Source organism: Coloeus monedula, assembly GCF_965178545.1.
Source record: "Coloeus monedula genome assembly, chromosome: 4".
Lineage (NCBI taxonomy): Eukaryota > Metazoa > Chordata > Aves > Passeriformes > Corvidae > Coloeus > Coloeus monedula.
This window is the reverse complement of record NC_138784.1, coordinates 5,496,642-5,513,145: the sequence shown is the minus strand read 5'-3', so window position 1 is coordinate 5,513,145 and position 16,504 is coordinate 5,496,642. Positions and strand designations below refer to the sequence as shown.

The following is a 16,504-nucleotide window of genomic DNA, read 5'->3' as shown; positions in this document are numbered from 1 at the left end:
ACATCTTCCCAGGGTGCCCGTGGCCCCTTTGCTGCTCTCAGCTCCGGCTTTTTTGCTGCTGAGGTGCACAAGGCTTTGTCCTGCCCCAGACAATGAAAAGTCCATGTTTGTTACCATTTTGGCTTTCCATTTTTAAACAGGAGGAGAACCTCAAACCTCAGAAAAAAAAAAAAAGAATAAAACAAATGTGAAAACACCAATTTTAATGGACACAAATGTACCATTCTGATATTATTGAAACATTCTGGGTTAGGTCTTCTGTTTGCAAAACTATTTCTTCTACCTGTTAGGTGGATTTTGAAATGGGTATTTCTGGGCTGAAAGGATGGAACTTTTCATTTAACAACTGTCAAAATCAGACTTTTCAATATTTCAAAGCTCACTTCTTTTTTTAGACATTACATTCCTCAGAACCTACTCCTTACTGTCAAAAATTCAGTGAATCACTATTTTTCGATGGCAGCAAAAGAAGAAAAGTTTTTCTGAAAAATGCCCTGCTAGGTCTGATGAACTATTTCTCAGTCATACTTGTCCTTGTCTTAAGTTTTGATGAATGCTGCAATGGCTCCATCCCAAAATGCATCATTACAAGATATGTCACTTATGTATTTTTTTTTTTTTTTCCTAAAACAGGCAATGGAAAATTTCCTGAATCTTTTGGTAAAATGCTGCTAGAAGTCATGTGCAAATAAAAGAAATACTGGAAATGCTCACATTAGCCAGTTTCCTGGAGCCAGTTAATAGCTGCTTCAGATAGAGATTCAAATCCTTCACTCTTTTGTGTTCAAGATCCGTAAAAGGTAAATGCCATGAATGGGGAAACCTGCAAAAGAAGAATATTCGTAAGCATAACTCTTGGACTGTATTTGCTGAAAATATTTCCAGCTCTACTTAATGGAAGAAAGACAAGACTTCCTGAGAGGTTTTGCAGGTAAGGGAACGGATGTGTGCAGGGTACAGAGGATTTTTTAGCCCCTGACTCAGTTTCTTCTAATAATTTGCTGGTAAATTGTGTCATACTGAAGCACTTTTTCTCTCTAAATGATTAATTAAAAATTATGTAAATAAATAAAAAAATCTTAGAAGACACTTCTTTGCATTTTATGGTTTCTAAATATATCTAAATAATTGTCCCTTTATGATCCCAAGAAAACACTGCCTTTTTGCACAACAGATCTCTGATTGCAGCCCAGAGTTGACATATCCTTACCACAGAACATTGAGCACCAAAGCCTTACAGCAACAATGTGACATTTGATGAATATATCATTGCTTGCATTTTTACCTCAGCTATTTAGAGTGTAGATAAGGTTTCCAGAGTTGGTCCCTGATCCCATATCTAATTTTAGGGACTAGCATATTAAAAATAATATATGAAAACAAACTATCATCATAGTAACAAAATCAATCCCAACAAAAGTGGTAACAATAAAAATAGCACAAGTAATGCTCTTGCTGAATTTTTATTAAGATGAATTTAGTTTTGGGTTAGTAAATAAATCACACATGCATAGAATGGCCTTATGTCAATCTTCAAATACTTTGGTGGTTGAAAATGTCAAAACCTCCCATTTCTTTACTTGAATCATCTTTGCATTTTAGAGACCATGCATATTAGATCAGTCAAAAGGTTAGAGTTTTAACAACACACATGATCAATTTATATTAACCTTGCCCTGACGAAGGTTATTTATCTCTCAGGCTGAAGGAGCATTAGAAAAGCTATCTGTGCTAAATTGCACGTAATGGGCTTTGTGATACGGATTGCTAATAGCAGGATGCATAATTAACATTATGCTTTATGTCCTCTAACGCATGAGACAGAGAAAAGTAGAAGTTTTCATTTGGTTGTATTTCAACTCCCCCTGCCACCACTGTAAATAGTCAAGTGTGTCTTGTTTACAAACCTCGTTTTTTTCTGCTATGAGCTTTTTTATCCACTAGATCTCAACAGGTATCTGACGGGCTCAGACAAAGGAACTGTCTAGTTTGTGATACACTGGAAAGGCACACTCAGCCAGCCTTCAGAAAGGCAGCTGGAAAATCCTGTAGGGAAAAACTCAGGGCTGATGTAACGTAGTTTGCAATGAAACCAGCGAGGGACCAGGATGACATCAGCATGCTGCATATATGTATGAACTTTTGATGATTCCTGCCCCTGGCACTGGACTCTTCCCTCACCAAATCACAGTGGCAGGACACATAATGGGGAGGGAAGAGTGACACGACCCAGGACCATGACATATGTGAACAGCACAGCTAAAAATAGAGCCCAGGTCATCTGGCACACAGAGATAGCCTGTGAATGTTCTGGGGCACAAAAGGACTTCTTTCAAGGGATGGGAGAGAAGAACTGTTTGGAAGCAGCTTAAAGTGAATTAGTCTGTGTAACACAAAGAGAGGGCTCTGGCTGGAAAATGCAGGCCCTCAGAAGATGCATCCGAAGCACAGTGGCCAAACAGAGGACAGAGAAACTGCTGATTGATAGCACCAATAACAGCTGGAGTGAGGGACAACACGAACCTTGTGGCAGCACTGAACCCTTCTTGTAAAGGCCTTTGTGCTTTTGCTGAATCGTGTCTGTGGCTGAAAGCGGCCTTGCCCATGTGGGGGCACTTGTGTTAGAAAAGGTGAACGTTCCAACCTGACACTCACCTTTGCATCTACTTGAAAAGGATCAGAAAATATAAACTTGCACCCTGTGCAGATGTCCTACAGAGCACATTCCATTTCCTACTTGTCTGAACATTGTTCTGTCTACAAATTATGTCACTTACGTGCTTCGTTGGGCGAAAAGGTTTTTGGCACTTTACAAAACAATAATTAAACACAATTAACACCCTCTGAGAAACCAAAGGAGAAGGATGGTGCTGGAATGCAAGGGCTCGCTTAGGGCAGCTGTGTTCCTAACTTTTAAATAGGGGCTGAATGAACACATGTCAATAGCAAAATTTCAAGATTCTGAGAAGTCTGAGCTTTTGCCATTCATTTCTGACAATGCACTCAGTATTTAGCACTTGTATGAAGAAGCACTCTCATATTTCATTGTTTTCTCCTAATGAGACACAAATATGTACAATTTCACAGAATCAATACCAAGCAGAAACCAAATCCTTTCTGTTAGCAGTTCCAATTATTCTAGTAATATTAAACATTTAACTTTTTAAATCAGACATATTTAAACTGATTTTGTGGTTACATTGTGGAACAAGGCTTTTTCCTCCCTTTGAAGCATCTGGCATCAGCCAGAGCTGGAGCTTTGTAACACACAGGCAGACTAATGGTCTGATATGGCATGGCAGTTTCAGTAATAACTTCCTATAAAGAAATAATTAGGTTTTTATTATTAGAATAAAATCTGGGATACATGAAAAACCTCAAATTAATGAAGTTCTGTTAGAAAACAACCCAAAACTTTAACATTAAAAAACCATGCCTATCAAGAAACATCATAAACCGGATTGTTTTAACACAATTTTAGGGAAAGATCTTGCAGTGACAGGATACTGCTGGGACTGAATTATGGCAATAAAGCACTGGAGCTCCTAGAGACAGCCTCAGTATACGCAGATTAACCCTCTGTGAGTTCTGAAGTGCTCTTTAGCAGTGAAAATGTTGTGAAGGATTTTGTTAGAGGTAGATTTATCTGAAAAATGGCTAGTACTATTTTTGAAATTCACTACAGGGTTTCTGAGGTTTATAAGTTTCTGAAGAAAAATATATTTTCTTTCAAAGGGCTCTGCTCACCACAGGAAAAATTCATAAACAGGTACTTGTTTAATATTTTATTTTACAACCTAATAGTTAGCCTGCAAGTATCCCCAAATCAAAACCATGATTCAAGCACTTTCAGTATTTGTTTAGTGAAATTTCAATTCTCACCAGCTGCTGCAAACCAGTTCATGTGAGAAAGCCATAATGAATCAAATTGGAGTCAATAAAATCCCCTCAGGCAAGAGACAGATTCTCTAGAATAAACTAACCTTAGCCATTTTTCAGAATACTTCACACAAGCTCGGGGGAATACCAACTTTGGATCTGAAATTCGTGGGCTTTAAGTCAAACCGTGTTGTTTGTGGCTATTTACTTCAGGTCAAACCCAAAGACCTTTCTCTTTTTCAAGCGTATCACTTGAATCTCAGCTTGGTTCAAGTAAGATGTTGTATTTTAGGCCAGCTTTATGGTTTTTTGCAGACTGAGCCTGAATAAGGGCTTGTACCAGGTAAGTCAGAAGGACTGTCTAAGAGAGGACTACTTAGTACTCAATGGTGTATGCAGTATAACGTATATGATATATATATAGGAAAAATAACTCTCCTTGTGTTAATAAAGCCATGGAAAATCGTTACATAAGGCAAAGATGATTTAAATAAGGCAGAAATAAACCATGGGACCCACTGCCCCAGGAAACTGTAAAGAAATCACACTCAGAAAATGAAAAGCAGGAATGGACATGCATATGTATAAAAAGTAACATTCAGAATTATTGCAACTAATGACAGCATATTTTTCAAAAGATATAAAACTGAATGATGTGAGGCACAAAATATTGGGTTTGGGGAAGGACAGAACATAAGATTATTGTGTATTTCTCAGCTGGAAGTATGTGCATCATGTTCTAAAAATGTTCATCATGGTGCTAGAGTCAGAGATTTCTGTTCTGACCCACTGTGAGCACTCCTACACTGCTTTAACATATGGATCTTGCCATGAGTTTTGATAAACATCATGCAGAAAATAAAAACTATTAAAGGCACCTTAAATGAAGTCAACACCACTTACCCTTTAATTTCAGGAACAGTTTTGTCAGGCCCAAGCTGTTCCCCTTTTTCCCCCCATTAAAAAAGGAAAAATAAAATATAAAATTTAGACTGTCACAATGGTTTCTGATTCAGTTTCTTCTGGGGCTGAATAGAAGGCTTGATAGAATATCTTGCTCTGCCATTGTGTTTCTAAAAATACCTCTGCCGTGAATATTCTCACGGATTTGTGTGAGCACAGGAGAGAGAACCACTTAACAGCACAATAACATTCACTAATACACTGCCTTACTCTGGGAGGGCATGAGATGGGAATTGCTTCTGGAGATGGCTGTGAAGTTTGGAGAACTGTTCGAATGATTTTTCCACGAAGGTGACCACATTGCAGGTTTGCACCACCTGGATGAGATAGAGCTGTGTGGGGGAAAAGGGAGAGGCAGAGAAGAGAAATTATCAGAGAGGCAAATTAAAAAAAAAAAAAAAGTACAAGAGAATATATAGGTTGATTTTAACAAAGAAAAACGTTCCTTTAATGTAGTGCCAAGTGCCAGAGAATTCAGTTTGTAATTCACAGTCTTTGCTGCACGCAAAGAGAAACTTGTCTGGGTAGCATACAACTCAAACACTGAAAGATCACTGCAGTGTGTGAAAACTAATAGTGCACCATTAAGGCATCGTATAACAGCCTCCAATTTCTATTAGGCTTCCTAATTTTGTGCCATGCTTTCCTTCTGGATGCTTTAATTAGCTCTTGATTTATTTTTCACTATGGGGAATGAACTGTTCTCCTTAATGGCTCCCTGCAAATATCTGTCTGCCTGGTGTTTTTGCTCTCTGGTAGCTCACTGCTTATGGCACCACTATTCATCCAGTGATGCTTTTAATGTGGCACAAGCACATCTTCTATAAAGGAAGAAGGAGAGTGTATAAGTCCTTGAAAGAGTCATTAAAAATCCAGGCAAATGAGGGCGAGCAAAGAACATAATACATACAGAGTCAGGCTTTTTGCAGAATCCCAAAACGGTGGCCCTTGCGATTGACCTCTCTGTGTCCAGCATCATCCATTCCTGAGGGACAGTCTCTGGAGCTGAAGCCTTTGCAGAGCTCCCCACTGACATCTGTACAAGCGTGTGGATCAAGTTATTGAGTTTAACAGGAAAGCACTCCAAACTTTCCTTTATTTTCCTGAAGAGTGAACAAACAGAGGAGGTGCTATTTATGCATCTGTTTTGTTTCCACTCCTTGACCCCTCTTTTTATGGATACAAGACCAAAAAATCCCAGATTCTAGAGCCTACCTCCCATACCCACAGACACACACACACCCCAGTCGCTGCTATTTGCACTGCAGCCCCTCCAGCCCCTGAGCTCCAGTGCTCAGAGGAGTGCTCTTGCCACAGCCTGCCTCAGGGCTTAGCTTGGAGCAGCTCTTCCCCACGAGCTGGATACCAGCCTCCTTTCAGACATCAGGGACAAGTGGAACAGTTCCATGTGTGTTTTGAGGAGTTCCAGGGCTGAAGAGCAGGTGTTCATTTTGCCAAGCAGGAGAGAAGGCACTGGTTATGATTACATTTATTTTTGGTTGCACTAACCTCACATGAGCTTACATGTGTTTGCACAAGGCTCTTGGATTCAATTTGTGATTTAGCTGTGCATGATGTGTTGCTAAATCCTCTACCCAGTTCTTAAAAGCTCTATCCCTGTGGAACTGCTTAAGATGAACTAAAAAAGAGAGAGAATTTTTCTCCTGGTATCTCCCTCCATCTCATCCCTGTGCAAGGGGAGCCAGAACACTGTTTTGACTTCCTAGAGTTTTGAGATCTTTCATCAAAAAAGACACAATAGATAAAAAACCCCCTAGATGAACATGGAGATATATATGTACTGCAAATGTGAAAGTGAACTCAACTTGAGAAATAACACTGCAAGAAAATAACAGATCTTTGAAGAGTGAGATGCACTACTCTTTAGAAAACACTTGCTCTTTTGAATTCAGTTGCTAATTGAATTTTGAAGACCTATTAACTTCTGATGGTAATTTTTTTTTGTTTCTCTGCTTATTTCTAAGCTCTCTGAAGATATCCTAGATCTGTTCTGATGTTATAGAACAACAACACATCAGTTTCAAGTTGTATGGCAGCAAACCACTACCAAATTGTCAGGGTTTTGCTGTGTTTTCTTTTTCTTTTTTTTTTTTTTCTCTCCCAGTGTTGGATTATATCTAACTATGTTACAAGGGCTGGCAACACCCTTAACCACCTTCATCATGCCTTGTTCAAAGCTGAACAAATGCTTCACCTGTCATTTCAAATTAGAATCTTATTCATGGGTTTCTGTGAGTGGGTTGGAATGCGTAGTGCAATCATTTGAAATCAACTCCATTCATTGCATTAGCCTAATTTCCATGATCTCAGGTGCTCCAGCTAAAGTCTGTAGCTTCACAGATGAAACCAATCCAGAAAGAATAAGGAATAGTCTACCTACATACAGCTCCCCAGCTCACCCCCCTGAAATTCAGATTTTATTGAAAATAATGTGTGAATTTATCCTACACTAATTAGGCATAGTAAACTGAGGAGAGAGGTATATGTTCCCCTTAATGTAATACAAGGAAAGGTACCTCAGAATTGATTTGGTTGATTATCTTAATTATTAATTAAATTCTTCAGAAACAGATACATACAAAATATTTAATAAATATAGAAATTAACACTCTGATGTAAAACAAGAAAACAAATCTCATTTCAAAATACTAGTACAAAATCAATTCAGTTATGATTAACTAGGCTGCATCAGAGGTGAACTTTTCCTTTTTAACTCCTATGTTTTTAATTTAATGCGTAGTTTAAACACTTCCTAAATCACTGAGACATTAGGTTATAGAATCTGTAACTGGCCATATTATAGCAGAGCAGCTAGGGAATTTGCCACTTTACTGTAAGAGGCACGTGAACTTTGCAGCTAAACACTCTGCATTTTAACTTACATAAAACAGGCCTCAGCTTGTAAATTAGTACTAATTCAGACATCATCACTACACAGAACTGATATCAGACTACCACTATTCCTTCCATGGATCCATTAGGCTTCCAAAATACTTTTAAAACCCAGATTGCTAATCACATACTTTAAATCTAAACACAGCCTTGTGTTGTCATTGTTGCAGATTTTCCCTGTGAGTTATTTGAAATGATTATATTTAAAGTCAAATAAGAACAGAAGTATGAGTTGTTTTCTCCCTTCTCGATACTCTCTTTTGTCTGTATGCAGTCCTCTTTGCTAGGATAGAAAACATTAAGCAAACCTTATTACAGGCAATTGACAAAGAATTCAAGGCTATTCTGATGCCATCTCAGAGCAAGGTGGAACAACTCTGCTTGTGGCTCTCTGCACATTCTTTTAAGGACAAATTGGCTTAAGGGAACCCTCTTTCCCTAAAGCTGGTTCCTAACTATGCACAGAGCAATGGGGTACATCAAACCCATGTGTCTTACCTTTTTGAGATCTTGTAGTTTATTTCTGGCCTGGATTAGTTCAGTGACCCAGTTTATCACATTGTGGTACCTGATTCCCCCTTCTGCTAGCATTTTAAAAGTTCATCCTGAGGACCAGTGGTGGAAGCTTCTCCTTGAACTCTCCCAGATCCCCATACACCTTTTTATCTCTACAGCCACATTAAGCTTAGCAGTAGTTGAAAGAAGTAAGGTCATGGGTATTCTTTGTAAAAATCCTCCTCTTGCTCCCTGGCCATTACCACCTTTGCCTGTGACCAAAGCTGGCTCTGCCTTCTCAAAGATGACAAAAAGTTTATTATTTATTTCAGAGCTCTACTAGTCCAAGCTGCATAGAAAATTAGTGCCTGATGGTCTAGAGATAGCTAAACTAAGTGAACAATACAAAGGGCATTAAAAGGACAGGTTAATCAGAAGAAAACAGGAAACTGTCATTAACTAGAGTAATATTAGCAGTGAATCCAAATATTGCCAACACAGTTTTCAGAGAGAAAAATGCATTTTCCACATGACAATAACTGTTTACCATGCAGATTGGTGTCTGACCTACTTCTCAGAAAAGAAAGTTAAATATCTGGGATTATTGGAAAGAAATGGCTTTCTGCTTTCCACCTGCTGAATTGACTTTGAATTTCAGATTTGGCTTCAGTCTTTCTACAGAGCTGTCAAATTACAGTATCAGGTAAAACATGAACAGACTGGCTGGCTGCTTGTGTAAAAGGAGATGGATGGAAAGTTTGGCTAATATTTTCAGGAGTGACTAGTGGTAGCTGAAGACTCGAGTTTTAGGAAGCAGACATTTCTTATGGGGCAGGTATACCCCATAAGAGGGCTGATTCTTAGATTTTTCTGGACACACCAGCCTTTATACACAGCAGATAAAATCATTATTACTGACTAGTTATTAAGATCTTAGTCTTGGTGGATATTTCTTTATCATTCATGATGGTATGCTGCTTCTCATTTCCATCTAGGCCAGACAATCATTTAGAGTATAATAAAATCTATTTTCATGGGATTCTCAGATGTTAGTGAACATTGTTTCATTTATATTCCACATTTCCATCCATGAATTTATAAAGCTCCATTTTAAAACAAGTTGGGTAGTACGTCCCCATACTCTTAATAGACTTTTCCAGAATATTACTGCTTTCATCAACAGACTGAATTCCTCAAAAATCATTAATTCAAGGAGGAAGTCTGCCTTCTGCTCCTTTGGAGCACATACACCACAATCTTGACAAACTACTTGAACACCACTGAAATAAAGTTTAGCACCATAGTTTGCTCCATTCCCTTTCAGATGCCACCAACTTTCACCGTGTTTCACCTGTTTGGGAAATTTCTTGCTGAAATATTTGCAGCCACCTGAGAAACAGAGATTGGCTGATCAGTTTGAGATCAGTGTCATGTTTTGAAAGGAGTTACTGTGGATTGTCCAGCTTGAAAACTGCTGGCATTTGTGGTTTGGAGTGGATATGTTTGACGTGAGCAACAACAGGTATCTAAAAAATGAGTCCATTAATAAATAAAGACAGCAGCTGACCCAAGCAGCACCCCCCTCAATCAGGCTGCTGAAGGTATGCAATGTGCTCCCCTGGTAATTGTCAGATCCATCCTGCATCTCTTATTCATGGCTTTCTATGAGTGGGTTAGATTGCACAACGCAATCAATTGAAATCAACTCCATTCATTGCATTAGGCTAACTTTATGCTCTTTAAACCAATTTTAAATATACATCCCTGTGCAGGCACGTTATAAATATCAGGCAGTCTGCCACATCATGCTGACATTTGAAGACATCTGCAGAAAACCATAAAGAAAATTTATATCCAGAGGTAAGATGGGTTTCTGACAAAACTGTGTTGTCAGGGGAAGAGGAGAGGAGGGAGGGGTAAGGATCAAATTGAGTTTCAGGGATCAAACTGAGTTCAGGGCAGATGCTGGAGAGACAACGATGTTTCATTTGGCAGTAGGTGCACAGGACTGACAAGGAAACACAGAAACTCTTGTTTAACTCTCAACTGGTGCATTGTTTATCCACGATGTGAGGGTGGGACCTTCCAGAGGGCTGGAAGCTGTGAGACTCAACGCTGCTGCTCATCAGCTCGTAACAGGGAACTGACCCCATGTCAGAAGAGCTGCACACAAATGAGACCACAGACTGCTGCACATGACTTAAATCAAGAATGAGACCAAAGGAATTCAGTAAAACACAGAATGTTTTATGAGCCTGAAAGGGGTCAGTACTTTACAGTCCAAACTCCGACACAATTGTTCTGCTGGCCAAAGAGGTGACGGCAAAGAACAAATTAACATTGTTCTGCCAGGAGTATTTGTGACATCATTCATCATTTCATGTTGTTTTTAAACAACAGTAGGGCCAATGTCAGTGTTATGGCTAAACCAAACTCAGAAAATTGCTAAAAGCAACCCATTTCTACAGAAACACAGGGAAATACTGTTCTCCTATTTCCACTAGCAGCAGATTGGGATTTTCAGTAGATATATTATATGATTGAATCTGAAAGATTACAATAACTACCTTGTACTTAGAACAAGAAACAACTTTCTGTTGGCAACGTTTAACATTCTGATGACTGCAGTCTTAGTCTAGAAAAGAACTTTCAAAAATCAGTGAAGTGTTTTTGGAAGCAATTATGGAGAAAAAGGAGCTACAAATTGTGAGGGATTTGAGAACTACCAGAAGTTGTGCTAATAATCAGAACTTCCAATTTCCTTGTCTTTCTAAGGGCAGCTTGAAAAATAGATACAGGAACAAGCTGGAGATTGACCATGAAAAGTATGTAACTGGATTTTTTTCTCATATCAATATTTGGTATAACAAGGACATAAGGAATAAAGATGATGTAGATAGCACAAAGCTCACAAAAATCTCAATATATTAACATTCCCAAAGCCAGGTTGGAAAGTGTTTTTGCAGAGGCACAGTCTCTGCATAGATCCGAGTATCAGGCCATGCCAAAGTCTTCATTTTGAAAAGTTCCTGGATACAATTTCCAAAGTAAAATCCTACTAGACATGAGGCCTGATATTCTCCCCTTGTTCAAATATGCTGAAATGCTAATAAATTTTTTTAATCACCACAAATAATGTTCAAATGAATAGAAATTAGAATAAAGGAGAAAAAAAGCTCCAAAAGAAATTAGATCCATGGAAATTCATGAACTAATGTAAAGGGATTTTCTTCTTGCAAATGAGCATATATAATAAAAACACATCCTAAGAATATTAATGAATAAAATATGCACTCTAGCAATATCTGTCCCTTCTACGTGATGTAATGATCTCCATGGACAATGACAAACCTTCAGCATTTGAAGGAAATTGGAACAACAGCTCTGAGTTCGCAGAACGCATTTTAGGAGAAAATGCAGTTTCAAATAACAGAGCCCACAGCACAACTGCTTTGTTGGTGTGCAAGAACTGAGTGGAACTTCCTCTCTGACAGCCTTCATTTCCTTTACACCATCCCTAAGAAGAAATCTAAGGGGAAGAAGGACATGCTGGTCTCTGAGTCCTACCTATAGTCTCTGTGAGCTGAACAGGATTTCCTAAGCCTAACACAAACCTCTACCAGGCAACAAAGCACACCAGCTCTTCTTCCAAAACAGTGTTGGCCTTATTCCACATGCTTTGGCTGAGGAAGACTGCAGGTGAATTCCCACTCTGAAGTCCCTAGCCCTCAAAAGAAAGAGCGTGGAGATACAGCTCTGTCCTGAACCAAGTCTTCATCCTTCCAGCTAAGCAAGGCTGCAACCCTAACCATAACTGACCCAGCTGAAAACTGATCCTTTCCACCTCCAGAGGGGTACCAGCTCTGAGCCTTGCATGATACTGATGCAATTTTCACTCTAAAGACTCAGATTCCCCTGCTTGTTTTGTATATCCCAGCCCTTTTCCACTAACTAAACGACCTGGGTATTTTACCCATGAGAGACAGACACAACCACCCAAACTATTTGACAGAATCAAGACTTTAATTAGAAATGGCATGTTTCCTATTTGAAGTGTAAATATAAGTCTGTAATTTGGGAATATGTGAAATTTTAAAGAAAAGGATAAGGTAGGAGTTGATGGTAAATGTGAAGCTGTAATTAAATTTTAAAATATAACAGTCTTGCTAAGAGGCAATAGTGAAAGAATATGAAAAAAACAAGCGTTGCAGGAGAAGGAACTCAGTGCTATGCTGTGTGTAGAGTCATGGAACAATAATTTTGTTTGACAAGTTCATCCCTTTTTATTTTTCAATGAAAGGTCATCCTTAAAGTCTCTCTCTGTCCCAGCCTTCTCCAAACTTTGTTTCCTCAGATTGTAGCAGATTCTAGTACACATAACTAGCAAAAGTTAGACACGTAAACAGCAAAATGTTAATTTCCCAAAACTTTCACAAGGCCAGAAGAGTCTGGGTCGCTTTGCACGGATAGAGGGTGCCCAGGGCGTACAAATTCATAGTCCTTGGGAAATGATGGTGCTGCTCAGGGCAGACTCTGACAGGGAGATTTGGTCTCATGCTGTGCCTAGAATTACAAAGTAGGTTTCCAGACCCAGGTAAGTCTCCACTCATTCCATCTACAGCATCATCACATCAACAGCTGGAATTATAGGTAATGCCGGGGCTTGACCTGAAAGATCACGACTGAGGGCTTTAGACTGACTTTATGCACATCAGCTGCAGCTCCTCATCACTAATCCCCAGTTATTATCACAAACAGGTGAAATGTTTCATCATCCTAACAGAAATGAAGCTTTAAATGTTTAAATGAATATTCACTCACAAGGCTTTTCTGTGATTGATCTCTTAGTTGTTTAAAAGCAAGAATCAGCACTGTTTTGCAGATGGAGACTCTACAACTAGCAAAGGGAAAGTAACTTCTCTGAGGCAACACAGAAGGTCAAAAGGGGAAGAGAAAAAGGAATAAAGTGCAGAAATTGAAGGCTCTCATTCAGACCATTGACAAGCTGAACCTCTTTAAGCAGCCCAAATCCATTTACATATAGCTGCTGCATTTAAAAACAGAGAGAAAACCCAACTAGATACAAATCAGGATGGTTTTGCCATGAAAGCCTAAGAAATCTCCAGGTGCTGAGTAAGTGACTCAAGTGTACCACAAATGCACAACTGTTTCTTCCAGAAATTAGAGGAAATTCGTTATAACATGCATAAGGAATGACTTTTTAAAAGTAAACCTGTGAAGACAAATTATTCTTTTGTGTGATTTCCCTGATTACACCTTCTTAACACAAGAGAAAAATTGCATCATGCCTGAAGAAGACAAGGTTTCTGGATTATATTTTGGTTTTACCTTGTAAAGTAGCTTGTAGCCTGGAGATCTGAGTCCTGAGGACGGAGGTTATCGTACACATATTTCAGATCCTGGATGCTGTTTAGCTCAGGCAATCCTGCATGCAGCATCTAAAAGTAAAGAAATGTTAGGTCATTAGTCCACTGTTCTACTGAAAAGAAATTTAAATGAAATGGACCTAAGTGAGAAAAGAAAGGTTTTACACCAAAACATCTTGTAAAACAGTTTTGCTGATCTGAAAAGTGGTTCTGATGCTAGAGCAATGCCTGGAATAATAAAGTGAATATATTGCATTGTAAACCTTCACACCGAGGCACCTGAAAGGGGCATGGGTCAGAATCAACGATCCATTTTAGTTATTCATTTTCTCTTCAGATACCACACCTTCAAGGTGTGCATTGCTAAGCCTCCTTCAGAGCCTTCTAATGGTGATAAAGGGAAGGTGACCAAATTCAGCCACCTGAACAGTAGTAACCACATTTCTGTTGTGCTCACAGTGTTGTCTTAGCCCTAATTCAATTTAGCGCAACGTCACCCTCTCATTTGTAACTCCCAGTTCCACCATCACTACTCTGGACTCCTCCTGCAAAGGGATCACAGATTCACTCCCTTTACAGTCAGAGGAGGAGAAAAGGTTCTTCAGACACTGATTCATGGCAGGAGCCCTGAGGTGGGCAGAGAGAACTGCCCTCTGGAGGAGGTATCGCTGTCCGTCGATGAGGAGCACAACTGTTCTAGTTAGTTGGCCAGATTAGATTAGAAAAACAAATAGTGCCAATATTCCCACTGCAAAGTAAAAACCTGAGATTAGACAGCTGACTGTGTCCAATTGCCCACACAGGTCTCTTCAGGCATTTTCAAATGTCAACAACAACAACAACATTTCCTCACTTCAAAACTTACTGATTTTTCCTCAACAATCACAGCAAGTTGGGAGTGATGCTTTTTATTGTGTGTAATGCAGAAAAACATTACTCCTTCACAGTGCTCAGAAGGAAATGTATCTGAATTTGCAGTCACTGCTGTGTATTCTTCATTGATATTTATGTCTATCTCAGAAAGACCCACTGAGTTTTTCAAGTAACAGCAAAGAAAAAAGGAAGCACTGATTTTATTTTAAGGTTATTTCTTCAAAAATTCTCAATATTTCTACATTTTCTTTTTGACATTTTGCTCAGCCCTGCTCTAAGATACCACTGGACAGTTAGATTGCTGTCTACATAGAGTTTTGGCTGGCAAGGAACAGAGAGGCAGAAAGCTCAATGAAGTGAATTAAAGTGAGTTGACAGCAGGGACAATAACAATATCCAGCACTGAAGGACGTTCAGTGCTGTTTATCAATATACCTTCATCCCATTTATAAAAGATGATAACAACTCCTGCCCCCTTGAAATTTCTGATCACAGTGGAGGCAAGTGGATTAATTACTTGCTCTCTAGCATCATCCCTAAGATCCTTTTAATAATTTTCTATATGAAAAAATCTTTATAACATAATGGAGTTTGCATTTCTTTAAACTAGTCAGAAGGTGTTTGTGTCCTGCCATCACCCCCTTTATAATAGTTCACATCAAATCTTTAATGAGAGAAAAGGTGGTGAACTACAGGCATTTACACAGCTGAACTCAGCCAGCAGACTCTTGGGTCTCCCACAGATGTTTCTGTTTTTGAAAGTGATGGAAACTTCATGGATTATTTCTTACTCCCAGTAGCAAATGTCAGTATAGCTTTAGAAACATGCTGCTCACCACCAAGAAATAACATTAATTCCCAAACTGGGCCAAAAATCCCTCAATTTGTTCATAATCATGTTTGCTGGAAACCACCAATTGTCACTGGTCACCAAGGGTACAGTTTACTATTCTGTGAGGTATTACATTTTTTAGAAACAGTCTTATTGTTAAGCATCTGAGAAAACAGAACACGGGAGTAGAATTAAAGATTAATGATACAGATTTCCAAACAGTGAGAGAAATCTTAGACTGTCACTGGTACAAATAAGCAGTGGTTAGTTAATCTTATCCCTCCATGATGACATCTGAAATTCTGTATGGAAATGAATTCAAAGTGGAAGTTCACAGTCTACTTATTTTTTCCAGAAATGGCCCATGGAACTGAAGTATTTTGATGTTTACAGTTTCTGACCAACATCCCACTTCAAGTGCAGAAACAGACTCACCTTTCCAAACATTACTGGCAAAATCAAGGCGTTCCCAAACTGGTCTTGTTTGTTTAATTCCTTTTGCTATGAAGAGCTCGTCGACGGGGTGTGAGTGTGCTGCCAGCCATTTTTCAATTATGAAGTGCAACACAACTGACTGAGCTGCAGCCCATGGACAAATATTAAGACAAATCTGGATGCTGACTTTTAGCTCAGCTCTATTACCTCTGCTACAAGATCAGCAGAAACAAAAGATGCAGCATGTCCTGAATGCAGACAAACCTGAGCTGCGGCCAGGCAGAGATCATTATTTCAGAGCTCTTGCTAGGAGCATTTTCCTAACATGCTCTATTATCCCAGAGTAATCTAACATCATTATCTCTGCTGCTTGCAGAAAGAGGGACTGCCCTGGGGACAAGGAGATGGGCAGGAGATGGGGCTTTATTTGCACCACACAGTTTTAGGCAACCTGTTCAGAAATGTAGGGATTACTGCTGTGGATGGGAGAAGTGGGGTGGTCCTGAGCTTTCTAGAGGCTCTCTAACTTGGACAGGATCTCCTACAACTGCACTCTGCACTGCTTCCAGGGTGAAACTGTGCTTTATGATGGGAATGCAGTTTTGTTGCACCTTTGTGACTACCTAGCAGCAAGCTCAAGGGATCTGGAGCAATCCTTCCTGTTCCATATTAGGGAATCTCTCACTGAATCACTGCATGAGAATCCATGGACAAGATGGAAGAGGCA

General features: G+C 39.2%; 1 protein-coding gene across 1 annotated transcript in view; it reads right to left on the bottom strand.

Annotated features, from left to right (window-relative positions):
- PIK3C2G (phosphatidylinositol-4-phosphate 3-kinase catalytic subunit type 2 gamma) overlaps nt 1-16,504 on the bottom strand; it is a gene marked incomplete at both ends in the record, with an annotated part of 181,569 nt that overhangs the window by 34,569 nt on the left and 130,496 nt on the right. The window contains 4 exons of the mRNA XM_082280629.1: nt 715-823; nt 5,053-5,174; nt 5,753-5,945; nt 13,600-13,709. Of these exons, the coding sequence (XP_082136755.1) occupies nt 715-823; nt 5,053-5,174; nt 5,753-5,945; nt 13,600-13,709 (534 nt within the window). The remainder of the gene's footprint in view (nt 1-714; nt 824-5,052; nt 5,175-5,752; nt 5,946-13,599; nt 13,710-16,504) is intronic.